Below are 25,411 nucleotides of genomic sequence, written 5' to 3'. Positions count from 1 at the left end.
CATGGCACCATCCCCTTCCTCCCCTTCCCCTCCTTCCCGTCGGCCCGCGCGCCTCTCGCGAGCGCCCGGCGCTATTTAAGGCGCGGGGCCGCCATTACGCGCCCTTTGCGGCGGGGCGGCGGGAGGCGCGCGCAGGTTGGTCAGGGCGGGCGGATCCGCCGCCATCCGCGCTGCCGGGACCTGGGACCGAGGGACTCGGGTGTGGGGGAACACTCCTGGCGGTGTTGAGTCGTGCCCTGAGGACAGGGGCGTGTGGCGGCTGTCGGTGAGGGGCTCCGCGGGAGCGGTGCCAGCGGGGTGTCCCCGGCCCGTGGTGACTCGGTGGGTGCCCGCGTTCGAAAGGCCTTCCCGTGTCGCCAGCCGCAGCGTGCTGCTGGCAGCCGAGCCTGGCGAGGGGGCGAGCGGGTGTGCCCGGCGCCTTTCAGTCAGGTTCTTCAGCAAGTTGAGATGATTGTTTTTCTTTCCTAAGGGATCTGCGTGCTGTGCCAGCGCTCCAGTACGGAGCTGGGCTAGAGGCCGCGAAGGATGCTGAGCTGTGAACTGTGAGTACCAGTCAGGGTCTGTGTGGTCAGAGTGGCATTGCTGCCTCTGTCCTTACTCAGGCGTTCCGCTGTTTTGTTTCTGGGCTTTGTGTTTGTCAGGCCGTGGGTGAACCAGTGTTAGCAGTGCGCCCACATAAGGCGTAGCGTAACTGGCACATAAGTGTCTTTCTTGTCGTGAGGGGCCCAGTACTAAACACAGGATTGGAGGTGTGGCGTCATCAGTGCCCAGTACAGGGGGATGGTCACTGCCCTGGTCCTGCTGGCCACACTATTCCTGATACAGGCCAGGATGCCATTGGCCTTCTTGGCCACCTGGGTACACGCTGGATCGTGTTCAGCTGCTGTCACCAGCACCCCCAGGGCCTTTTCCATCAGACAGCTTCCTAGCCCCTGCCCCCAGCCTGTAGCACTGCCTGGGGTTGTTGTGACCCAAGGACAGAACCCAGCACTTGGCCTTGTTGAACCTCAGACAGCTGGCTTCAGTCCATCAATCCAGCCTGTCCAGATCCCTCTGCAGGGCCTTCCTGCCTTCCAGCAGATCAGCACTTCCCTGCAACGGCAAACTGAGTGAGGGTGCACTTTATCCCCTTGTTTAGGTTGTCAGTGAAGACACTCAACAGGACTGGCCCCAGCACTGGTCCCTGGGGAACATCACTTAAGGCCAGTTGGATGTAACTTCGTTCAGCACTGCTCTCAGGGCCCAGCCATCCATCCAGGTTTTCAGGCAATGAGCAATGCACCCATCCAAGCCATGAGCAGCCAGTTTCTCCAGGAGAAGGCTGTGAGAAATGGTGTCCAAAGCTTTACTAAAGTCCAGGCAGACAACATCCACAGCCTTTGCCTCATCCACTAAGTGGGTCACCTGGTCATGGAAGGAGATCAGGTGGGACCTGCCTTTCCTAAATTCATGCTGGCTGGGCCTGATTCTTTGGTTGACATGCATGTGCCCTCAGGATGATCTGCTGCAGGTTATGTGAGGACATTAGATAAGTTCTGCTATAGAGCCTTCAGATGCTGAACTGTGTGTAATTATATTTGAAATATTAATGTGTATGATGATGAGTTTGTAAAACTCTAAAAAGCACAGTAAAATTAGAAAGATGCAGATATACAGGGCTAGTAAACAACTTGACAAGGTAAAATAACTTTAGGCTATTACAGAGGAAAACCAGGTTCCTTGGCTGTATGTTCCAGTCTCTGTTGTATAGACTTGGGCCACTGTAGGGCTGGACTGTGTTGTGTTGCAGATTCGAGTGAAAATTAACATTTTAGTTTTGGGACTGGTCTCTGTGATGATTGATAACCAGTGAACAAATGGGTGATGGATTGTTAAAAGCAGGAGATTTTAGGTATCTTACAGCTCACAAAAGAACAGAGGGAAGATGGCATTGCTTCTCATGATGATACGGTCTTGGATTAATTTCAAGGCTTTAAACCACAGTGAAATGCGTATTTATGTATGACTTAAAACTGTAATATCCTTACAAGTGTAAGAAGCCATTGACTACTTGTATGTGTGCTCATTTGGAGCAAAACTTACTCCTAGTAGGGAGAGGGTTAAAATGTTCAGAATTCATCTCTGAACAAGTCTCTGTTGCACCACTGATGTTTGCCTTCCTTTGGGCAGGTGTTGAATGTAAAGTAGCTCTAAAAAAACATTTTCTGACCTCAGTTATGCAGTGAATATCTTTAAATAAGTGGCTGTGACTTGTTAGTGTGAAGAATGTACCTGGTCATGGTTCATAGGAAACTCTCTGCTCAGGTTTGCTCAAGATCGTTCCTGTAAGTTTACCCTGCAATTAGGAGTGGAGTAGAGGAAAGTTTGTTACCTGATGAATGTAAAAATCTTTTTAAGCTGCTTGAATTTTCATTGCTTTTTAGGGCAAACTGAAACATGACTGATACAGATGAACCCCAGGCTTCTGGCTCTGATTACCCTGATGCCCAAGAGCTGATCAGCCATCAGCAGAAGGAGCCATCTGAGGTGTATTCATGGCAAATGAATGCAGGAACAGAGCATTTGCGGTCAAGGCAGAAGAGGGCTGCTTCTGGGGAGTCTTCAGATCTTCTTAACAGCATGTGTAAATCAGCAGCAGCTTCAGCTGAGGTTTTACTGATTAGTAGTGATTCAGAAATGTGAGTTTTTATCTCTAGTTTAGAATTTTTCCTGTGGAGAACCTGTGTCATGTATCATAGAAGTGTACCTTCTTTTGAAAGTAAATACTTTTTTTCTTCTTCAGTGATGTCCCTGCTGCTCATCCTGAATGCTCCATTGCACCTTCAGAGCAAAAAAGGAGATCTCAGTCTTCGAGGAAACAAGCTGAATCTGTTACAGGAGTATCTGACAATGAAAGCTCCTCAGATTCTTCTCTGTCTCCCCAAAGTCCAGGAAAATCATTGGACGTTTCCAAGCAGCAGAAGTCAAAACTCAATTTGAAGGCCATTTTTGCCTATCACTTCAGGGGAAGGAAGTTCAAAGCAGCTGCACACCGAAAATACAAAGTTCATGCAGGGAAGAACAAGAAAAAGAAAAAGTATGAGAGCACACAGATGCCCACAGGGAGGCCCCCACTGACAGCCTCGCCTCAGGAGCAGAAGAGGAGGCTTCTAGACAGAGGTTTTCAATTCCCTTTTGTCGAAAAACATTATGGGGAGAAACATATTCCCTTAAAGATGGTTCTTGGCTATGAGGTAAGTCCTCTGTTCTGTGGGATAAATATATTATTTTTCTTAGTCTAAAAATCGTGAATTGAAATGGGATATGTTGCAGTTCTACCTGATGTGCTAGAATGAAATAACAAAAGAGGTTTTACTTCTGCTAAACAGGACACTTGATGTTGTGTGTTTAATACATTTTAAGACAGACACAGCAGGAATATATATATGGGAGTTGATATAATATTACAATTCAGTTTATAATATAAATGATTTATAGTGGTACTTTTAAAGATCTTACCTGAGTATTTTTTTCTACAGCAAGCAGCTGCAAAGGGATATTTCAAGTATATTGAAGTACTTAAATATGAAGAACATCTTAAAAAAGCTTTAAAAGCTCTTCAGGCCAGTGAAGACTTAGAAAAAGAGTGCATGGTGTTACGGAAACACAAATACTTAGATGATGAAGGCCCCATTTCCCCTATTCAGGAGACAGAGTAAGTTCATCTTTACTTGCTTTTTTGTTCTTAACTAACTTAAATGTGTGTGTATCAAGTTCAGTTGTCCTGTCCTTTTAACCTATGAAAGCATTGTTTATTTTGGGAACAAAGCACTCTACCACTTGGGATGCTGTGTTTGTAAATGCTTGACTTGAAAGTTCTCACAGAAGGAGGTATTTTTAATCTCATCTGAAGACTAATAATTGTTCTTGTGATTTGTACTGTCTGATTAAAATTATATGGTAGAAATTCAAATAAAGTGTTTCCTGAAATTCACTCTTCTATAGTCATCCCAAATGAAGTACAGTGTTCTATAACAAAGACTAAAGGATAATTTTTAATTCCTTTTTACATTATTAAAAACCACAGTGTCATCTTTGGTCTTTAAGGTCAAGCAATTAGCTTAGTGCAATAAAAAGACCAGTAAATCAGCAAGAATACTTGCTGTTGTAAATATAGTCATAACCTTAAAACTAGAAAGCCTGAAAGACTGTGTAAAGGTACAGTGCTGTCTTTCAGCTACTGTTCACTTAACAGCTTGTAGCTTACACATTTTAAGATACCATAAAAGTACACAGCTTGATTTGGTTTTTTATTTCAGTGATGATGAGGAGAGCTTGAATTCTGATACTGAGGAGCAACTTGATGCCAGAGTAGTGGTAAGTAAACACTCCTTAACTTCTGAAACACTCCAGCCTTTCTGTTCTGGAGTCAAAGAATTAGTAGATAAGGTTTTCAGTATTTAGTTCTTGAGCTTAGATCCAGAGTTAACTCTGTGATCCCTGTGAATCTTAATCTCTTAATGCAGGAGAGGAGGTTGATAGTCCACACTCTTCTCTTTGATATAATGCTGAAATGTACAGAAATTCTGCAGTTCTCTGTAGAGTTCTTAAACTCAGCAAATTTACTACTGAAATCTTACATGTTAAGTATCTCAAAACTAGACATATGACTATTCCTGTCTTCCCTTTTTGTAGGAGAACAGCTCTTTTATTCTAAGCAGCACAATTCCCAGTAAGAAAAAAACAAAGCCAGGAAGAAAACGTGCAAAACCAACTGAAGTGATTGAAATAGTGGATGAAGAAGACGGTGCTGGGGAGAAGTCGGTGCCTCTGCAAGGCTCACCTCGGTGAACCCCAGATGGAAAATGAGGTGGCAGCGGTTGTTCTTCAGAGACCTCTTTCATGGGCCTACTTGGCTTGAAACACTGGTCTGCAGTCAGTGTTGAGCTCTCCGCCAAGCTGCCTAGACACATTGGGCTTACTGTGAGTGTATTGGGCTCGTGTCCAAGACAGTTACAAAAAAAGTATAACTTGTCCTCATGCTAAGCTCTTAAATGTCTTCTGTGCTATTCTCTATCAAGAGTAGAATATCCCTGGTTCAGTGGCTGATGATCTTTGTGAAATTCTGGCGTCTGCAACTTGACTTCTCTTTAGCAATGGATCGTAGAGTTTACATAATTAAAAACAGAAAAACAAGTTCCAAATATTGTAACAGAACAGGAGCACAGTATAGAAAAGTAGGTGTTGGCATGCATACATCTGTATGCTCAAGTTAAAAGGGCAGTTCAGATGCCTTTCTTTCATAGCTGACTTCTTTGGGGGTGGTCCTTGAGAGATTGTTTTTCTGTCTTAGAGGTGCAGGTTTGAAGTACTTCAGAAGTTAAAGGGTTGAAGATAAAATTGAAGCTTAATGCAAGTCAAGTGCCAACAAAAAAGTGCAGAAGTGGTTGGCCAACTTTGACAAAAGTCTATTGCAAAATGTGGTTAATGTATTTGAATGATAAAATCAGTTTTGTATGATTGAGGTTGTCTATTCCACATGGAATAACTTCTCAGAAAACTAGTTCTCTGCTCCTGAATCTAATACAATAATCTGAAGTTGTAAGGTATTTTAAAAATAATTGTAGCAGCATAGCGACTCTTGGGTTAAAAATTCTTTTTTCCCTCTTGTCCTCTTCTGTCCATAATGGGTTCTGATGTGAACATGACTTAGCAGAAGACAAAAGCTTTTTATTAACAGTACTTAACAGGCATTGCCCTAACTGCAAATACCTTTTTCAAAGGTGTTTTAGTCAGTAGGAAACAGGGCTAGTGTTCAGAAGTGGTCTGAATACCACTAAGTCCTACTGCAGCTGTTGTAGTAGCTGTTTAAAAAGTTCACTTGGGAATCAGCAAGATTTAAAAACAAGTCACCTCACAGCCTCACTCTGATACTCTTAACCAAATTGCTGTCAGCAGCTAACTGACAGCTGCCCAGCAGGTAAAAGTAATCTGTGCTGAACAAGCACCTTGTAAGAAAAAGGGTTTATCTGCTGGTTTAATTTCCTTCAAATGCAGGTGACAGTCTGAGGAGATTTGCAGTAGGTGCTTGGTATTGAGAGCAAGTCAAGCTGTGTAATTTACATGCTTGAATTAAGGTCCCAAACCTTTGTAAAAGAAGTTTCTCAAATGCAACTTAAAGGCTCTAGAACTGCAAAAACTACTCTTCAGTATTTAAAGATCACAACTAGAATTGGTCCAGAATTAATGGCTACATGTAACTCTTTTAGGCATCTACCTGAGAAATAGTCAATGGTTTGAAAGACTCATCCTGGATCTAGGAGTGGCGTTCTTGCTTGGTAGGGCATAGTGAGGGGTGTGTGGAATCCTGCTCATTCTGCAGTTTCATGTGATGAATTTTGCTGTTCAACTGCTGAGTGACTCAGAAATGAACTAAATTTCAATTCTGATTAGAACTGGATAAATACACAGGAAATCGGGCTTATTACAGCTGTTATATTGATTGTTGAAATCTAGCTTTGATTTCGGGAATCTTCAGTTATTTGACTGTATATGACATTTCTTATCACTTTGCCTTTTTTCCCCTTCTAGTTTGTTGCTTTTGGAAGATGAAATACCTCTTGGTTTTCTTGTTGCACAAGGTAAGCTGTTTTCTTGGGTTTCAGTTTTGTTTCTTTCAGGTAGCTTTTTCTGCATTAGTTCACAAAAGGTTTTGAAAAAACCAGTGCTTCTTAGTTTAAATGAATACATTACAGTGCTCCACAGCTGAGGAGCTTGTGTGTGTGAAGCTTCCAAGGTACTGAGTTCAGTGCCACAGACGTTTCATCAGTCTGACCAAAATTAGAACCTGTAGCCACTCTTTGAACAAAACCAAAAACTTTGAGTTCTTGAATATCTCTTTAAGTGCAGTTTTTGTTGAAGTTATTTATAGAAATACATTGGTTTTACCTGATGGTGAATACTGCAGGGCAGCTTGATCTGATTCGGTTTGGACAATACTGTCTGGAATTTTCTCTGCTGAAGATGTTGAAGTACTACTGTCCCCTTAGTCTCTGGGTGGTGCTTCCCACACTTTCTGTATCAGGGTGTATCATACAGCTTCTGCTTCTGCTAGCTTCCCTGGGGTAAAATTCCATCTTAATTCATATTCCCTGCAAGAACAAGAGGGACAGCAGAGAGCAGCTGGTAGTCTTGGACGTACACGGCTGGGAAAGCTTCTTACTGTAGGATGTTACCAAGTTTGCATGGCCTAAGACAGTGTAGGAAATAGCATGGAAAAATGCACCTTGTAAGGATACAGTGTAGGAAAACCCCTTTAACATGGGAAACACTGAGCTGAGGGTGGGCAAGTAGTGAAACTTTACAAAAGCGTTCTTGAGTAACATGATAGGGACAGACATCTTACTTGGCCATTGCTCTGGGTGGAGAACTGCACTAGGAAGCACGTCAGGTTGACACAGTCAGTGTAAGTTGTTCTGAGGAGAGTGTATGTGATTCTGAACTCCTCACACACCTTGGTTCAAGCTGCCTGTCCCTAAAATTGGAAAGCATGGAAACTGTCAGCTTCCAATACTACTAACAGTAAGTATACAGACAATTGGGAAGTAGCTTCAAATGCTGTTTCAAAAATAGTAAAAAAATGAATGTGTTCAGTTTGTTCCAGCACTTGATCAGGTTTTGTCTTTTGCTGTAGACAAAAACCTGGAACCTAGTGCTTAGAAAAAAACCCTTCTTTTGCAACCCACAGCTGATGAATGTATTAGTTGTGTTACTTATATGAAGGGACAATATTTGCATGGCCTCAAATAGCATTCATTAATTGATTCAAATACTGATCAGTCTAGAGTTTGGTGTTCCAAATTTTCAGAAGTGTAGTTTGGTTATATCTTTTCTTTGCAGATGAGCACACTTACACTGCAGCAGCAGTTGTAACTTGTTGAGGAATCTCTCGAATTCTTACTGCTGTTGGCTGTCCTGATTCACAGATCCCTTACTTCAGTGGACTTCTGTGCAACATGGTAGCAAAAGAGGTAAGCTTTGTGTTTCTTCTGACTTTAAGATCAGACTACTGGATTTCTTCAGTCTAGTGCTATTCCCACAGCAAGCAATCAGGCTAATTTGTGCACTGGATGGTATCTGCACCCAGCAGTGTCTTTCTGATGGGGTGTTCAAAAAGCAGTGCTACAGTATTTCAACAGCTGGCATCGTTGGTTTTCATGCAGATGTGCTGGTTAAACTTGGTATTTCTGTTGAAACAAGTAGATTTAGTGTTTCTTAGTGGGAAACTTATCAAATACAACATTAAAAAACTGTTCAACTGTTATGGGATAAAAGTATAGTTAAATTGGTGACATTGTTCTAAAATGTTTTTTCTTAAAGGGGCATTCCTGTGATGTATGGAACAGATTGAAAAGCCTACTTAAGTGTAAGTATTAAAGAAACAGTTGGGGTTTTTCCTAGGTGGAGGTAGTTGTATGAAGACAAAAGCCCAAGTCTTAACTTTTTGGTTGCCTTTTGGCAAAAAAAGAAAAAGTATTGTATTTTGAAACACAAATCCACAGATGAGCACCAAAACCAGGTTTCTTTCCCAGTTACCTGACTAGGATAAAAAAACCAAGCTATTCTACAGATGCTGTGGAGTTTTCATGCCTCGTTGTTCAGCAAATAGACACAACCTGCTGTGTGTCTGAATTGGAAAACGTGGCTAGAAGAGTAACAGGTTCTGCTTTCCTCACTGTAAAGTTAATTGCAGTGGTGACAATGAGACCTGTAACAAGTTCACTTAGTGGGACAATTCTGCAAACATACTTAAAAATGCAGCTACTATGAAATCTAAGGATAAGCTTGAGTTGATGTGCTGCAATTCTGCATCCTATGTACTAAAAGAAGTAGAATTAGCAGGTAGAGGAAAAATACTTGCAGTGCTGAATTCTTGTAGATCATTTATTAAGAGCATAATTTCAAGCTGTCTTAAGATGGTGTCCTCCATGTTTTCTTTATGAGGTAACCCCTTAGTTGTACTTATTGTGCCATACTGCTCTGATTTCTTAAATTGCAGATAAACCTTGTTGGTAACTGTGTGATAAATTGGGCTGTGGTTTAATTGCAAATGAAATGCTTTGTTGTGTCATCAGCATTCAGCCAGTGTAACTGGACTACTGTCTCCCTGGCTTCATACTGAGATAAAAGCTCCCAAGTCTTGATGGACTGCTAAAATACTGAGGAAACTTGAAAGTATTACTTATGCAACAATTTACTTTATTTTAGGAAGTGCACCTGAAGTCCAGTCTGAACTAACATCTTGGTAAGTTTGTGTGACTGGTTTTTTTTACCCTTGGCTGTTGCCTGTCTTAAACTTGGTGAGCTCATTTCTGCTGCTCATTTCTTACTAAGAAAATGCAGTGTTGGTTTGGAAAACATGAGAGCTCTTCTTCTCCAAACTTGAGAATGCTGTGAGAAAATTGTTGTGATGATTGGCAAAATGTTCAACTGCTCTGAAGAGAGTGAGTGAGAAGAGCCTTTCTGAACAAATTACTCAGTACTGTTGTAGGTTCTGCTGATTTGTGTGCACATACATGCTGGTTTGTAACACTACTTGTTTTTTTCAAGTGGCGGGTACGTAGAAGAAGGTGAAGGAAGAAATGCAGGATGCCATTTCACAGAAGTCTGAAGCCTCTTTGAGGGTTAGTATGACATCTGAAGTTCTACCTATACCTTAATGACTAAGGGGCTCTGGTTTTCAGTGGCCAGAAGTCTCTCAGAACAAGCTTACTAATTTGTGAAGGTTTCAGGGACTTTTTTCAACATTACACTACTATATCTTAAAGTATCATTCATCTGTTATGGGAAAAATTTATTGTAACTTCGATTTGCCCACAGAATGTTCATATAAATCCCTCAGTCAAAACCAAGGTGAACAGGTTAACTGCTTAAACGGAAAGTTTTGCTTTGACCAGTCAGTTACACTTGGTTGGAATTTTATAGGGAGGATTCTGCACAGTTTTGTAGTTAATTCTCTTTGATGTTTGCTGATCGGGTAACTTGTAATTAAAAACTTGCTAGTTACAAAGGAGGTGCGTAGTGTATCATTTACCTTCCTTCTTCCCCAAAATGTCTTGAAACAATGCAAAATGACACTTAGTGAGATATGTACCAGATACCTTTCCAGTCTGCTTGATTTTTATTCATCTCTTGTGTTACAGTACCAGAATTGTTGAGGTCTATCCCGATAGGATCTTTTCTGTAGGTTCGTGTCGTTGGAAACGCCTCACAGAATAAACTTGTGGTTTGGCTTTACCCACTGAACTACCTGTTAGCTCTGTGGGATAAAACTGCAAGACAAATCTTAGTGTAGCGTCCTAGGAACTGCAGTGATGCCCAGTATTCTCCTTTAGGTGTACTCCTTTAGGTGTAATGTGCTTGGGTACAAAAGAAAAAAGTGATTCAAGTGGAAGAGCTTGGTAAGAGTCAAAAGTCAGTGTGTTCTGGGACTTCAGGTGCAACTGACATTCTGAATTACATGGGCTCAACTTAGTCTTTTGCCCAGGTTTTTGTGTAGGTATCTTACTTGTAACACTGTTTTTTTGCTTCTTGTTTTCTGGATGGCTTGAAACAGTCTATTCTCCTTTTAATAATGAAGGGAGTGATTATTATTTCTTGTTTCAGTGGCTGTAGGTAAGAACAGACCACACTGTGATGTCTGTCTTCAAGTAACTTCATAAACTTGCTGTAATTTTGTTTTGTATTGAGAGATGCTCCACAGTTTCATACTGAGCAGCAATATTTGGGTTATATCTTCAAGTATGGGATTTAGAGTTAATTTCTGTGCAGCTCAGCCAGTTTACTTCTATACTGTTGAAATTCCTGGATTCTTTTCTGTGGAATGAAGAGTTTAAAGTAAAACCAAGCAAAATACTGTAGAAGAAGTATAAATCTTCACATAGGAGAATTCTGAAGCTGCTGTTAAAGATTTTATTTCCTTCTCTCTCTCAGCTGCATGGCAGTTCTGTGGAGATTACCTCTTACTCCCTGACACTCCCTGGTGCATGCAAGAAGCTTGAATGTAAAATGAGCTGTTGTGGTTGAAGGTCTGTAGCTGTTGCAGTGTTACAGTACCTGTACCCAGGAGCCTTCTCCTGGTGGGATGTTCAAAAAGCAGTGCTACTGCAGTGCAGCATTTGGCATCCTTGGTTTTCCTCCAGCTGTGTCTGTTAAACCTGGTATTTTTGCTGAAACAGTCTTTAACCTCTTCAGGGATTTAAGTGTACTTGCCTTCTGTTTTCATGTAAAAAAATGAAAATAGATGTTTTCATTTGTCTTCATTTTAATTATCCATGTGAAAACTGGATACTGGCCTCTGGAACTCAGCAAGTGCATTCATTTTCTTCTTTCTAACAGGATGAAGTGAACTGCCCCGAGTTAAAAACATGGGAGCAACCTGTTTGACAGGTAAGTATTGAGTTACTAGTTAAATACTACTTCACAGTTTGTGTATTATCTTTGTATCACATTAAGCATCAAAACTTCCCGAAACTGTTGTATAATAAAGTGCAGAAATGGTTATGTAGTAGCAGAGATGACTGGGTAGTGATCACTGCAGATCTTGGCAGATCACTCATCTGTGAGTCATTCTTGTGTGTGCATACATACTTTAAACAGCTGTCACAGTTGTGCAGCCATTTGTAGTACTGGTGTTTTAATGAGACTGCTGTTGCTTGTGAGGAATTCCTCAGTGCTTGGAGCTTGTGCCGTATTTTAGGCTTGCTCACAACTTGGCTTTCATATTGGCAGGATTGATTGGTCCTTCAGTGGAAAGGATGGGAGCTGGCTCACTGAGTGAAGTCCCATATGAGCAGTGAGAGGACTGTCTGGTCATTACCAAGGCTGCTGGGATGTTCCTGTTTCTGGTGAGCTGTGGACATGACCGTAAAGCAAATCCACCAGACTCCTGTGTTGCCACATGATGTGGCACCAAGTCTGCTGGGAATAAAGCTTTAACATAGGCTAAGGACACAATATTCTGCTGTTAAGAGCAGGTTCCTGCTGAGGTGTAAGGATGTGGCTGGATCCTTGGGCCCTTAAGCTACAGAGGAATAAAAGTTCCAGTTGGAACATTTGTAGATTGGATTCCAGAGCTCCTGCTGAGAGGGTGGTTCTTTGGAACAGAAGCAAAAAAGGGAGACAAAGGCTGCTCCATTCATTTACCACCCAGTGCTGACTTTTGCCCTGTACTAACCAAACCTGACTCTTTAACTCCTAGAGTCTGCTACCAAGTTGCTGTGTGTCAGAGAAACACCACGTGGGAGCTACCAAAGTGACTGTGATGGTAAGGGCACTTAGCAAAAAGGCTGGTACTGTAAGGAAATTTAAGGTCACTTCAAAGAGGGTTTGCATGGCTGAAAAACCAGCAGCTCTTAACGCGGTGACCGCATATTGAAATCCTCTGCAGGATGCCGTGGACACTCCATGTGTGCTATGGTCTATTTGTGAGGAGATAAACACCTCGTGTAGTTTGGCCTCCTGGGCTGAAAAAGGGCCTTATTCTGCTGCCTTTGGGGTTTTGTGATGCTGATGTAGAGAGGCTACTCAGTTCCATTCTGAAGTGAGAATTTGCAGCATGGGACATGGGAGAACAGGGTTGCTACAGTTGTGGTTTGAGCAGTCTTGCAGCCCAGTTGCTACTTTTGTGTCCAGGGAAGGGTCTGGAGCACAGGTCTGACGAGGAGCAGCTGAGGGAGCTGGGGGTGTTTAGCCTGAAGAAGGCTCAGGGCACTTTCTTGCTTTGTACAACCACCTGAAAGGAGCTTGCAGTGAGGTGGGGGTTGGTTGGTTTGCCAAGTAAGAAGCAGTAGGATGAGAGGAGATGACCTGAAGTTGTGCCACGGGAGGTTTAGACTGAATATTAAGAAAATGGCGCTTTTTTTTTTTTTTTGGCTTAAAAGTGCTGATGTTTTTCCTCTTTCAGATCCTGGTGATGTTGCTGCAAGCCTGCTGCAAAGAACTGCACAGCTGTTGCAAATGAAGAAAGAACCTTCTCTAAAGTGTTTATTATTATGGTTTTTTAGAATTAAACATTCATTTTAACTTGTTACTGCTTTGCACAGTGCAGTAGTGCATGGTGTTACTTGCCTCTTGCCCACCTGGGAGCTGTGGTGAAGGTGCCTGTTAGAGAAGACCCAGCTAACCTGAGTGTATAGAGGTGCCTGGAAGTGGCTTTATCAGGTCTTTTCCCTCACTTCCCTGTCACTGAACTCGGCTGTACCAAAGCCCCAGACAGGTATTTATTTCTGTACAGTCACAGCATTTAAATCAAACTTGGGGCTCTGGGCTGCAGCCTGAGGCTATTTCCTGTTGCTGCACTGGGAAGCCAACAAAGGGTTGAGAAAATTATGGCAGCTGATCAATCACCTGTGACTTGCTGGTAGCAGAATGCATGCTTTCTCTTCCCCTTGGTATTCTGAGAGAGGAACAAGTTTGCTGCTGCAGTATGTGCAACTGCACCAGACTGAAAGAAATAATTTAAAACACAAGTGCAAAGTACAGTTATCAAAAGTCAGCTTTCTAAGACCCCCCTTGGAGCAGATTTAGAGGAGGCTGCAAAAATGATTGCAGGCCTGGAGCATCTCCTGTGCAAAAAAGGCTCAGTTGGGGTTCAGTCTGGAGCAGAGAAGGCTCCAGGGAGATGTTTACAGAGCCTGAAGCATCACAGGGGTTTGGACCAGGGGACCTTTAAGGGTCTCTTCCAACCCCAACTATTCCATGATTTGTTGGTGCATTTTAACCAGGATGAGTGTTAATGAAATGCCCCTGGTACTGCACCTGTTAATAAGTTTACAGCATAAGTTGAGCTTTGACTTTGTCCTGATGATTTATGTAATTAGCTCAGAAAACATGGATAGAAAATCTCTCTTTGGAAGAAGTAACTAAGATTTTTATTCTTTTCTTCCATTCAAGTGCTTTTATATGTACCTTGTGATGGCAGGAAACCCACACATCTTAAATCACGTAGTGCATGTAACTGGTAAAAACTGCAGCTTTACAAAAGAAATGTTCTGTTACCCAAGGATTCAAATAATCTTAAAACTTTATTTGAAAATGTTTTATACATGTATATTACAAAACTTAGTATCTTTTTAAAATATTAACATGTAAGAGGCCTTTCAGGCGAGTAACTCAGTCTGAGACAATGTTGAAAGCAGCACAGTCCCTCTGCTGCTGTAGTGAGCTCTGTGAACGGGGGGTTTGGGGTACTCACTGTTCTCCTGCAGCTTAAAGCTGAGGATTCCCAAGTGGCTTCACAATTCACCACTAAGTCTGCATCATTCAGTGGCCTGGATTTTACCAATACCACTGTGTGTCCTTGTTGCCCAAGTCTTTGCCTGTCATGGTGCTTTCCAAGTCTTCTTGGCTCGCAGTTTTTCCAGCATTTTCTGCAAATAAACAAACAAACTACAGTGCTGAAGTGACTGCCCTAAAGCCAGCAGGGCTGGGGCCACAGCTGTGGTACTGTAACCTGGACCTCAGGAGTGGACAGTGCTGGTCTGGACAGCAGTGAGGGCAGCGCCTGCCCCTGCTTTAAAGAGGCCACGGATTACAGGGCAGGAGCGAAGGTGTGCTTCTTTCTGTTCTGTTAATTATGGGATCTGTAAAGCACTGTTACAAGCAGCAATTCATGCCACCACAAAGCAGGTGAGGTGGGCAGGGCTAAAGGCAGGAACTGAACTTGGACCCCCCCCAGGAGTCACAGCCTGTCAGGATTATCACGCATTTCCTTCCTTTCAGTTGTCTGAGGCTCAACAGGAGAATGGGCAAATTGACAAGTCCAGGCCTCTTGTTCAACCCTGTTCCACAGCAACTGCCATCAAAACCCAGACAAGATTCTTCTTGCACCTTTTAAGTTTGGGCACACCCAGAATCTCACCATACCTGGAGTAGCCAAAGCAGCCTGAAAAACACTACCCAAAATGTTGCCTTACAATAGAAATTTGGTCAAGTCTGGAGTAATAAAGAGCTTGCCATTCTATTGCCACTTGGACTTTCTGGCAGCTGGAGCCTTTTTGCTCAAGCTCAAGTCAGAAAAATTTAGCTTGAGGCTTTTTAGAGAAAACTTCAGCTCAGTTGTTTTGACACGGAAATTAGGAAATTCTTACATGGGATGTACCAATGGCAGTGCTTAACATCCAGACTGGTTTGAGGGTCTCCATTTGAGCTCCATTCCCACTACATCTCAAGGACGCTGATTGGGAACTCAGTGAAATCATGTGACCAAGGGGCAACAGAACACTGTAGCAAACTATTACCTTTTGAAACTCTTTAGCTTTTTCTCTGTTTCTAGCATAAGTTTCCTGCCTTGTTTTTTCTTCATTTCTGATTTTTACTTCTGCAAGTTGATTATAAAGTCTGTGGAAACAAAAAAACCACTGTGTCTGGGCAGGAAGGAAGTGGCAAAATTGGAGTAAGTTAACAAGCTTATGCCTTGGCTCAGCTGCTAGCAGTTGGGAAAATTTTACTCCACTCTCCAGGAATCCAGAATCACTTCAAATTCTTTTTCAGATGCAACAAACAAATCCCGTCCCCGTTCCGAGCCGCACTTGCTGCATGTTGCTTCTCCTAAGTGCACATGTGAACTTGGCAGCAAATTTCATCCCATGTCAGGCATTAAGTGGCACAGCTGCCCCAGCAGGGTGACAGCAGCAGGGTGACCTTCCTCAGTGCCACCTCTGCAAGGGCATTTCCCAGCAGGTACCTGCATCAAACACACCTGGCTCCTCTCCCACCTGCTCAGTGTTAAGCAGCACTGGGTCCAGGTGGAAGAGCACAGATAGACAGCAGCTTTCTAAAGACACACATCAACAACTTCTGTTGGGGTTTAATTAAACTTCTCCCACTTGTGTTCATGCAATACCTGATCGTACGCTGGTGCATTTCAATCTCTGCAGCTTTCCTGTCCTCTGGAGAAGATACTTTCACTTCTCCTACTTTTTTCAACTGATTGGCAAGTGCACCATTTTTTCCTAGGGAAAAAAAAGAAGCCAAACATACCTTAAATTTAAATCCTTAGTTCAGCTAACGCAAAAGCAGGAGAGATTTCAGAGATTTTTAAATGACATGACAAACACCAAAACAAGCTAGCAGAATGGACACAATGGAGATGGCATCCTGAGTTAAAATAAATCTTCCCAGTCTCTCTCAGGAGGCTGCTGCCTGTGCTTTAGGCCATCCATGGCTCTCCACAGCCAACCTCCAAGTCCCCAGTACCAGGCACTAGAGATGCACCAGTTTGTTCAACGTGGCTGTTCTGTGACAAGCAGCTGTTGTTTGCCGAGGCACTTTATGATGATAAAGGTGGGCTGATGGTGAAATATGAGGAGCCCCCATAAGGGCCTTTACAACACTGAAGAGGCAGCCACACAGTGGGGGAAAACAAAGCTCCCTGATTCCCTGAAGAAACAAAGAATATCCCAGTCTGAAATAGCAAACATGTAGCCAATACAAAATCTATTCTTTAGTATAAAACAGCAATTGAAGGGATACCTAATGCTGTGTCTTGTCCCCAGATAAACCTACCAGAGTCTGGAGACTCCTGTCTGCTTCTTAGCTTCTCAGACTTTCCTCTTTGAAGCTTTCTTGCTTCCAGCTTTTCATTTTCTCTCTCTTTATTTTTTATTGCTTCTACTCTTTTCAGAGATTCCTGGATGAAATTCTGCTTTCTTTTTAAAAAAGATTTTTGTAAACTTCCGGCAGTAGCTGCAAATTCCAGAAGCATCACTGTGAAAGAAAAGGAAAAATCTCCACATTTCTCACTGTTAACAACAAGCAGTAAGTCATGCATTTCAAGGTACTGCTAAAATGCTGAGTTGAGCACTTTTGTAGATGGCCTGAGGAGCATGGCATTGAAGGATGAGGCATCCTGCAGGACAGGCAGCAGTTCAGACCTGTGTAATGGGCAGCAGGTCTGCCCAGACAAATGCTGTGACAAATACTGTATCAAAAGCATCTTGATGCCCCAAAACATACTGAAGACCTGGTAAGTCCCTAACACAGTTAAGTTCTGTGAATTCCTGTCTTTCATGTTACTGCAGTTCATCTTGGACAAAAAAAAAAAGTGAGTATTTTACTACTGTTCCACACTATCATCAGAATAGGGGAAAAAAAAAAAAAGGGTAATTCTTTGGCTACAGGACTTGGGGGACTAACAGGAAATGAGAAATAAGTGAAGGTGCATAAACTATGACAGCAAATCAGAAAACAACACAGAATTTTTCAAACTGAATAATTACAACACAAAACAAGTGTAATGTAGAGACTCTGAAGTTTCATGCGACAGAACCTGGCACAGGAAGAGGTAACGTGGCACACACTAAACCTGGGTCAAAGGTACTACACACCAAGCCTGAGCAGCAGGATGCACCTGCCTAAGTAAAAGCACCTCTGTTTTCCAAATGAGAGGTGTATTTTATTGATGTTTTTAATACTAAAAACAATACTTTGAACTTCAGTATCTTGAAGTACCACATAATTACCTGCAGTCTGCTGTGATGGACAGCCACTCTCGTTGGGACTCTGGGCTTTGGGAGAACTGACAGGCCTTATGAATGCTGAATAATCTGCATCTGGAGCTAGTGGTAAAAATTCTCTCTCCTGTTTCAAAATGATCAGTGATTGGAAATGCTTAAAATATACCACAGATTTGAGTGAAGCAGTACACTACTGTACCACTAGCACAGACCCAGTGCAAATATAAGACATTATTTTGCCTTTATGCCTGATGCAAAGAAAAATCAGAAATGAACTTTGGTAGTAAGTATGATTTTCTAAAAACATTTTAAAGCTAGAAAGAAAAATAAAAATACCTACATTAAAGACTTTTTGCCCACCAGATTTCAATTGCTTGTTCTTAATACAGGTCTGCAAATCTAATTTCTTTTCCTTTCCTCCTGCTCTCTCCAGTTGTTCCCATCACTCTCTTCCTGCTCTGTCTTTTCCCCCTTTTCCCAGAGGCAGGTGACACCCACTGCAGCAGTACAGCCTTCAGCTGCCAACCTCCACCTCACCCACGTATCAGCTACTTGATAAAGGCCCATCCTTAGACACTTTTAGGAATTCTCTAGATGCCTCTTGCAATTAGTGCATGATTTAATCTAATCTGTTCATCTAACAGACTCGGATTACTTGGTTCTACATCACTGCTTCAGCACCCGAACTATTGTCTCATTACAGCCCAGCCCCTCTGCAATTTACAGCCTTTGCTTTATTTAAGCAAGCAGCAAAAAGAACACCACAAGCTACTTAAGCATGGCAGTTATGAAGAGCTGATTCATCTTCCCCATAAACCTCAAACTGCTCTGTCAGCATGGTATGGCTCCATCCTCACAAGGTGAGGGGTTTTTCCTTTTTTTCCTGTTTAGTTTGTAGTTTGCATTTTAACCCTCTCTCCCCTTTCATTCAAGTTTTCAACTATAAAGACACAATTCAGTCTTGCAAACACCAGCAAGATGGTTTTGGTTTTTGTAGCAGGTCTTCCCAAACTCTATCTACATCAATATGACAAGGTAGTGATTCCAAGGAATAGCCCAAATTTAAGACCTATACAATCTGTCTGGAAAACACAACATCAAACCAAGATGATCCAAAGCAATTACAAAGCTTGGAGAACCCAACAATCTCTTGTTTTGCAACAGTGGGTTACCTGCTATAGTAGGGCCTCTCCTTATTGTGCTTAATACTAAGTTCAAAACAGAATCACGTTAGGTAATGCTCACCTCAGTAAAAACATTACATTCAGACTGATCCACACCTCCTGGGTTATCCATTGCATCCTTAATTTTCTCTTGGTTAGGATGTTCAGGGTCTGATTCTACAATACTGATGTCATTGGAGCTTATTAGAGTGAGCTCAGGTTCTTCCATAATACCACACCCTGACTCAGTCTCCTACAAAATAAATTAATCAAGACACCAGAGAGGAAAAAAAGTAAAACCCCAGTATTTTCAGCAATAGCAACCACTGTTGTCAGAAAAAGGAGGGTCATTTAACGTATAGAAGAAAGAACACCTGCCCCAAGCAGTAAATGAAATACAGAAAGAGCACTTGTACATTAGAATTCAAAAAACTGAAACAAATAACCCAAAGCAATCAAACAACTATGAACCACCCCCACTCCTCAAGTTTAAATTACTTAGTTCTAGGGCAAACTTTTTTTTAAAGCTACATCAATGCTACTTCTTTAAGTTTGCCTATGCTTTGGTTAATTTATTTACATCCTTTAGGCTTCTAAATGGGGCCGGGGCTGTTCAGTGAGGTTCCCATGCCATGGAACCCAGCTGCATGAGCTCTATCCCTTGGTGCTAAGAGAAGGAGATGCAGTAGAGATGCTACAGCTCCTCCAACCACTGTGGGAACTTAGCTCATTTAAACTGCTGCTAATTATCTCAGTGCTATGATCTGAAGGAAGGAGTAGGGCAAAACTCCAGGAAACGGGAACTAGAATTGTAAAATCAACATTTGCCAAGCTTTCAGATATCAAAGGTCTAAAAAAACTTCATGCAACAACAAAACCCCTGGTTTTGGAAATCTGTTCTACTCACCCAGACTGGAATATGACATGAGCTTCTGGGCACATGATGAGAATATTTTTCATGTCTTTGCAGTAAAGAACTGTTCTGTTGTAGAACAGTGTGCAAGTGGACATCTGAGTCTTCCAAGTTGGTTTCTCTGAGAACCCTCACAGATTCTTGTCCTTCTGGAGAGCTTTGATCTGGCTCCTTTATATTCATACTGCACTGAGAATGCAGCTCCACAGCTTTATTTACTTCATCTACATGAACTGATTTTTCAGGAAGCTTCACATGTTTCTTCTTATCAAATGCCTCCAAAGGTAACTTTTCAGAAGACACAGTCTCTTCTAATAACTGCTGAGGGAAAGTTTCATCCATTGTAACTGGTGTGGTATCTAGCTGATAAAATGATTTTTGCTCTTCCAGTTGAATCAGACTTTCATTCCGCAGATCTTCCACTGAACTCTGCAGATTAATACATCCCACACTTCTTGACAGCTCTTCATATTCACTTGCAGGTGAAATACAGTTCTCATTGCCTCTGTTTTTAATTCCAGGGATTTGTTCAAAAGATCTCTGTGACATGGTGTCAAGATCCTCTGGCTGATCAGCATTCTGACAGTCATCACTCAGAGTATATTCTAATTGCAGTGGGTGAAAAGATTCTTCAGATCCTGTTTCAGAAATTGTCAGAAGTCAAACTTCTTGCTAACAAAACAGAATTTCCACTTTAAGTCTCTCCATAGTAAGACTTTTGAGTAATGTACAAGAAGTCCAGTAAATAGGAAGGAACATTCTGTTTAAAAAACCGCTTAAGTTTCCTCAAACATAGTACCATTAACATTACAGAACATTATTCCATCACTGTACATGAAACTTCAAGAAACAACAGTTTTTGCTGCTTCTTAGAATATGTTTAGGGATGGACTTTGTGATGGTGCTGACATAACTACACTGGAAGTCAATACATTTTACAACTTAAACTCTGTAAATGGAAGTCCTTTGAGTCTCTTTTGGGCCTGCAAGAAAATCTGCAAACCAGAAAGAAAATGATCCAAAACACCATTACTTGGTCAGATCTTCAAAGCAGAAAGCAACATTCAAATTGGAAGAAAGACTATTGTTCCTGCAAGGTACCGTATTGCACCCTAAATTACCTTTCTTCATCTGAGCATACAAGTCAAGATACCATTTTTCCCCAGAAGAGGCTGGGCAAAGAGAAAGATTTGGTATCAACATTAATTACTGGGGAGGCATTTCAGCAGAACAGCATCTGCCAAACAACAGTGTTGTTTAAATCACTTTGGTTTTGTCCTAAGTTTGACTCCAGCATTGTGCTATCACCAGGCTTTTTATACCCACCAGAATGTACCACAGAAACCTTTAATGGTTTCCTTTAGACTTTTTTTTGCATTCTTTGATACACAGAAAATATCTAGTTTTACATGTATAAAGAATATTGTCTGCTGATAAATAGCTGTTAATGGGGAGGGAAGAGTTACACTGCAACATCAGCCATCAACAGAAAATTCTCCAGATGATGCACTTGCATATCAGCCTTCTTTGAACTGACAACCCATAATAGTTTTCACTTGCTCAGCCTGTTGCTTATGTTATTTTCCCCCTCCTTTTAAATAATTGGTTTGGGATTACAAAAACACTTAAGAGATGGGAAGATACTGCAGTTAAACCACAAAGATTGTTTCTACAAGCAATTTAGAAACAGAATGGTTTGACCTTAGAATGGAGTTTCCTAAATCCTATTTGCTGTGACCACAGTCACGAAGTCTTGAAGTGTCAATCTCTTCTAGCATTTTTTATTACTTTGCAAGTCACAAATATAACTGACCAGTAACATTTACATTGTAACTACATCTATTACTAAAATTATTGTGCCACATTTCCGGTTCCTGTTCAGCTTTTGTTGGAGCATCTTGAAACATGGAAACACTTGATTCTTGCTCCAGAAATGTTTAGATTGCTACTGGCTGCATTTGGAATTTTTAGAACTTAGAATTACATGAAATACCAAGTTAATTTAAATTTAACTGCAAAACATTAAAAAATATTTTTCCTGCTATAAGACACAGTTAACTTAATCATAAACTCCTAATCCACTAAATTAATTACAACACTGTAGCTCAATAGTTGCTGTCTTGTCCTCCACTTTATTTTGTAGAGAGATAAGGCAGTTCTATAATCAGACCAAGTATTGCAGTGTGCAATATATTGCTGTGACGTAACAGTGGCAAAGGAAAATTGAATTGTTTCTTGAAGAACACTATATAAAAGACAAATGAGTCAGTTCAGAGAGACTCTAACACATGAACAAAATTTTAATCAATTTTTGGAATCTCCTTAGCTTACTCAAACTTACAAAGTAATGGATATACATGAACAAATATTTGAAAAAGGACAATTTCAGCCAGAGTTGACATTTCTTTGCTAACAAATCACCGCAGAAGGAATAAATAACATAATATCCATTACAGTGACTTGAATAAGCCAGTCTGCTTTTATATCACAGTCATAACTGCTCAAGAAATGAGCTTTAAAAGTTCAGGAGTTCCACCGTTAAAGGGGGTCGAGGGAGATAGTGAGAGTGCAGCAGTTAAGACATTTCAAAGCAGGGCTGAGAGAAGCAAGATCTGTCCCCATTTCAACACTGCAAACCCACACTAAGGGCTCATATTTATACACTGGCACAAAGCTGATTTTGAAAGCACTGATCTGACTACACTGTACATACCTGGAGTGACATTTTCTCTAGCAGACTCTTCTTCTGATGCAGTGTTGTTTTGCCCATTTGTTTCAAGACTAGGAGGTAGACTGCCTCTTTGTCTGTTCAGACTGGAGTTTTCCACTTCTAGAGATGTAGACATATCTGGACTTTCTGTTGAAAATTCTGAAGTCTGGTGGCATAAAAAAATAATTTTGATTTAAGATTAATTTTCTCAGAAATATGGAGGATAAAAAGCTAAAGGTAGTATCTGATTTTTGGGTCACAATTCTGCTACAATCAGCAATTCACGTATATAACATATACTGTTGTGTTTCTTCTAAATAGAACACAGTATAGGGATTATCCATTTAAAGATCTTAAGCCAAAGTATTTCTTCTACCAGAGTTTTTTCTGCAGTACCTTGCTAAATTCTCTGTGCTGTGAAATTCTGTACTGAGAACAGGATGATGATGATGATGCATCAATGTCAACACTTGGTTCCAGGGGCTGAAAAAGCTGGTGATGAAAGTTTGGAAAAGGTCTCTCCATTTCAGGAAAACAGCGTTCAATGGATGGAGCTGTAAGAAAAGAGGTTATTTTAACAACAAACAAACATCACCCACATCCCCAAAACCAACTCCCCGTAAGAACAACCCCCCTCTCCCCCCAAACAATGGACATACCACAAGTTGTTTCTATAAACAGCAAATAAAGCCTTCAGAATTCTGCAGGTATACAAATACCAGCTCATAAAAACGAAATCTTTACAGCATCCAATTCTTTGACACAATGCAGGTATAAAAAGCAGTAAGAAAGTGTTACACTGATTCAATTTTATTATTCTTTAAATGAAAAGGTGAAGACTGTAAGTTCTCTGTTCAGCTCTTGTAAGACTGCCTCAGAAGTAGTGTGGGCTTCTTAGTACAAAACTCAGAGCAGAACAAGACCAATGAAGAACCACAAGGATGATTAGAGGATGGATGTAGCACACGATGTCCAAAGAGAAGCTAAATGAGTTTGTTCAACCTTAAAAGAAGAACTGGGGGTACAAGAAGTGGTACAAGAAATGTCTGTTGTCTGCTACCTCCTAAGAGACATTATAGAGAATCCTAGAATGGTCTGGGTTGGAAGGGACCTTCAAGTTCATCTGGTTCCAAGCCCCTTGCAATGGGACACCTTCCACTTGACCATTACTCAAAGCCCCATCCAACCTGGCCTTGAACACTTCCAGGGATGGGGCATCCACAGCTTCTCTGGACAACTTGTACCAGTGCCTCAACACCCTCACTATGATTAATTTCTGCCTAGTATTTAATCTAAAGGTATCCTCTGTCAGTTTAAAGAAAATGCAGTCTCCTGGAACATGCAAGAAAAGAAAAAAGAAAGTAAGAAAGTTATTAAAATGTTGCTTGCGTGTGTAGAATCTTTGTCCTTGGAGATACTCAGAACTAGCCTGGACAAGGTCTTAAGCAACCCAGTCTAAGTTGGCTCTGCTGTGAGCAGGAAGGACAATTTGGGCCACGTAACCAGAAATCCTTCCTGGTCTAGATTATGCTGCAATTCTATCATTTGAGGTTTTCAAACATTCCAGAAGGAAGTGATTTGAATTAAAACACTAGCATCATCTTCATGATAGCTAATAATGATGTTCTTAATTTTCATTAATTGCTACATTTTTCTAGAGACCAAAAAACTCCCACCAACCAGTCAGAGTTTCACCAACTATGTGACCCCCTGTGAACAATAAAGTATTATATAGTATTTCTCTACCTTCCTGAAGTGAAAGCTGTGCATAAACAAGTGACAAAAGTGGCACAGGTAGCAAACAGCCCCAGCCACAGTGGCAGGAAGCTGCACAGAACTGATAAAAATGTGGTCAGTCTTATCTTTTTTTTCTGCACTAGGTAATGCTTTGTGAACATGTACCTAACACAAAGCATCAAGAACATCAAAGTACTGAATTCTTGCATGTAGAATCCTTATTGACTTCAAAATGTAAGCTGAATATAAATAATACAGACCAATGCCTAACACTGAGCAAGCTCCTCATTCTGCATGATCAGAGAGTAGCACCAAAGTGCTATAAAATACTGAATACCTTGGATATGTGTACTGTCCTCTGAGTTCAAACTCAAGTTCCCAGTAGGTCTCCCCAGGATCTGCTCTTTCTGGTTTGCCTTATAAAAGTACATCTCTCCTTCAGAGAGCTGACTTTCAGATGCTCCAGACAAATTCTCTTGCCTCTGCTGCAAGGTAAAAGGAAGTGAGGAGTTCCAAGGGTGGTTTGCTGCTTCTCTCAGAATTCCATCTTCTCTACAGTCAGAAGATAATCCTGAAATAGTAAGTTAGATGTTCACAGTTTTGCATACACATCACATACATTACATCGTTTGAGAAAACAGTGCTTAATATCCTGAAATATTCATAAAGAGTTCTGGGGTTTTGTTTCTTTAATTGTCTCCTGTCAACGCTCCTACAAACCTTACCACACATTTTCACAAATGCAAGTTGCTAATATCTAATTAGGGAGCAGTCAGTACTTAGCACTTTTACAGAATGTAGACTTAGGAAATACTAAAATTACAAGATCAGAAAAGAATTAATACTGCTATTTTTTGCTAGCTAGCACTCTTTACCTCCTACTGTATATAAATGTGTCAATCTTTTCATGTGATCTTGAATATCTTCATGACACTGCACAGTGGTTTTATTCATGCTTAAACAGAAATTGCTTAATACCAACACTAGAAATTTGAGAGATCAAGACAACCAAAATCATGTTCCTAGACAGCATACCAACCCTTCTTATCCATAAGCTTACAGAAGAATTGCACAAAGCTACCAGAAAAGGTCATTACTAAGCACTGAGTGTATGGTGAAGACCCAGCTAGACCTGAAAAATTTATTTAGTCAAATAACAAAACTTCTGGTATTTTTCTTTCACAACTAAAAAAAATAGAGAAGAAAAACTACAAACAAATGATCTTAGAAATGGCTTTAGCTTTCTTACATCAATAAAACACAGATTTGTCACATGAATTATGAAGTTTACTACTCAAAATAACATTAGTTTGGAACATTAGGGTTAAAATGAGCCACTGAAATCTCAGGCTGTAAAAACTGTAATCTTCAAAAATTGATTTATAAACATGGA

The 25,411-nt window shown here is 41.1% G+C and overlaps 2 protein-coding genes and 8 non-coding genes across 21 annotated transcripts in view; 9 read left to right on the top strand and 1 right to left on the bottom strand.

Annotated features, from left to right (window-relative positions):
- Nucleotides 1–92: 92 nt before the first annotated feature.
- Nucleotides 93–13,072, top strand: TAF1D (TATA-box binding protein associated factor, RNA polymerase I subunit D). Of its 3 annotated transcripts, none has more exons than XM_039563340.1 (16): nucleotides 93–135; nucleotides 470–542; nucleotides 2,424–2,678; nucleotides 2,783–3,233; nucleotides 3,519–3,694; nucleotides 4,299–4,356; nucleotides 4,675–4,962; nucleotides 6,571–6,620; nucleotides 7,879–8,009; nucleotides 8,359–8,404; nucleotides 9,247–9,283; nucleotides 9,589–9,662; nucleotides 11,377–11,427; nucleotides 11,770–11,885; nucleotides 12,239–12,304; nucleotides 12,944–13,072. In XM_039563340.1, the coding sequence occupies exons 3-7, from the start codon at nucleotides 2,437–2,439 to the stop codon at nucleotides 4,828–4,830; spliced, it is 1,083 nt and encodes a 360-aa protein (XP_039419274.1). In that variant the 5' UTR covers nucleotides 93–135; nucleotides 470–542; nucleotides 2,424–2,436; the 3' UTR covers nucleotides 4,831–4,962; nucleotides 6,571–6,620; nucleotides 7,879–8,009; nucleotides 8,359–8,404; nucleotides 9,247–9,283; nucleotides 9,589–9,662; nucleotides 11,377–11,427; nucleotides 11,770–11,885; nucleotides 12,239–12,304; nucleotides 12,944–13,072. The 3 variants fall into 3 exon arrangements, with proteins under 3 accessions (XP_039419274.1, XP_039419293.1, XP_039419284.1); XM_039563350.1 differs by lacking the exon at nucleotides 93–135 and adding an exon at nucleotides 159–321; XM_039563359.1 differs by lacking the exon at nucleotides 11,770–11,885.
- Nucleotides 6,362–6,433, top strand: LOC120411666. The gene has a single exon (XR_005604122.1). It is a non-coding gene; the product is annotated as a small nucleolar RNA SNORD5 (small nucleolar RNA).
- On the top strand, nucleotides 7,641–7,768 carry LOC120411663. The gene has a single exon (XR_005604118.1). It is a non-coding gene; the product is annotated as a small nucleolar RNA SNORA40 (small nucleolar RNA).
- Nucleotides 8,101–8,239, top strand: LOC120411653. Its single transcript, XR_005604108.1, has one exon. It is a non-coding gene; the product is annotated as a small nucleolar RNA SNORA8 (small nucleolar RNA).
- LOC120411657 lies at nucleotides 8,626–8,757 on the top strand. The gene has a single exon (XR_005604111.1). It is a non-coding gene; the product is annotated as a small nucleolar RNA SNORA1 (small nucleolar RNA).
- LOC120411652 lies at nucleotides 9,439–9,511 on the top strand. The gene has a single exon (XR_005604107.1). It is a non-coding gene; the product is annotated as a small nucleolar RNA Z40 (small nucleolar RNA).
- Nucleotides 10,192–10,323, top strand: LOC120411660. Its single transcript, XR_005604115.1, has one exon. It is a non-coding gene; the product is annotated as a small nucleolar RNA SNORA18 (small nucleolar RNA).
- Nucleotides 11,079–11,218, top strand: LOC120411654. The gene has a single exon (XR_005604109.1). It is a non-coding gene; the product is annotated as a small nucleolar RNA SNORA8 (small nucleolar RNA).
- Nucleotides 12,348–12,477, top strand: LOC120411656. Its single transcript, XR_005604110.1, has one exon. It is a non-coding gene; the product is annotated as a small nucleolar RNA SNORA25 (small nucleolar RNA).
- Nucleotides 13,073–14,044: 972 nt separating the features above from the next.
- The window catches only part of CEP295 (centrosomal protein 295), a 67,152-nt gene continuing 55,785 nt past the window's right edge, over nucleotides 14,045–25,411 (bottom strand). For 6 of the 10 annotated variants that reach the window (XM_039563296.1, XM_039563287.1, XM_010400642.3 and 3 more), the window contains 9 exons: nucleotides 24,356–24,589; nucleotides 22,678–22,835; nucleotides 22,285–22,447; nucleotides 19,566–20,209; nucleotides 18,741–18,911; nucleotides 17,502–17,619; nucleotides 16,546–16,746; nucleotides 15,884–15,992; nucleotides 14,045–14,408 (listed from right to left, as the gene is read on the bottom strand). In XM_039563296.1, coding sequence (XP_039419230.1) covers nucleotides 14,120–14,408; nucleotides 15,884–15,992; nucleotides 16,546–16,746; nucleotides 17,502–17,619; nucleotides 18,741–18,911; nucleotides 19,566–20,209; nucleotides 22,285–22,447; nucleotides 22,678–22,835; nucleotides 24,356–24,589 — 2,087 coding nt within the window. In that variant the 3' untranslated portion in view covers nucleotides 14,045–14,119. Of the gene's footprint in view, nucleotides 15,379–15,883; nucleotides 15,993–16,253; nucleotides 16,420–16,545; nucleotides 16,747–17,501; nucleotides 17,620–18,740; nucleotides 18,912–19,565; nucleotides 20,210–22,284; nucleotides 22,448–22,677; nucleotides 22,836–24,355; nucleotides 24,590–25,411 lie in introns of those variants that run through there. The other 4 variants (XM_010400641.3, XM_010400639.3, XM_010400645.3 and 1 more) reach the window with 4 other exon arrangements.

This window comes from Corvus cornix, chromosome 1, assembly GCF_000738735.6.
Source record: "Corvus cornix cornix isolate S_Up_H32 chromosome 1, ASM73873v5, whole genome shotgun sequence".
Lineage (NCBI taxonomy): Eukaryota > Metazoa > Chordata > Aves > Passeriformes > Corvidae > Corvus > Corvus cornix.
Note: the sequence above shows the minus strand (reverse complement) of the source record. Positions and strands in the feature narration are given on the sequence as shown.

What these genes read in the sequence shown, in the direction of transcription:
- TAF1D (XM_039563359.1), top strand. Translation starts at nt 2,437, where the DNA reads ATGACTGATACAGATGAACCCCAGGCTTCTGGCTCTGATTACCCTGAT. An exon ending in TCCCCTATTCAGGAGACAGA is followed by an intron (nt 3,695 to 4,298) that starts GTAAGTTCATCT and finishes TTTTTATTTCAG; the next exon opens with TGATGATGAGGAGAGCTTGA. An exon ending in AACTTGATGCCAGAGTAGTG is followed by an intron (nt 4,357 to 4,674) that starts GTAAGTAAACAC and finishes CCCTTTTTGTAG; the next exon opens with GAGAACAGCTCTTTTATTCT.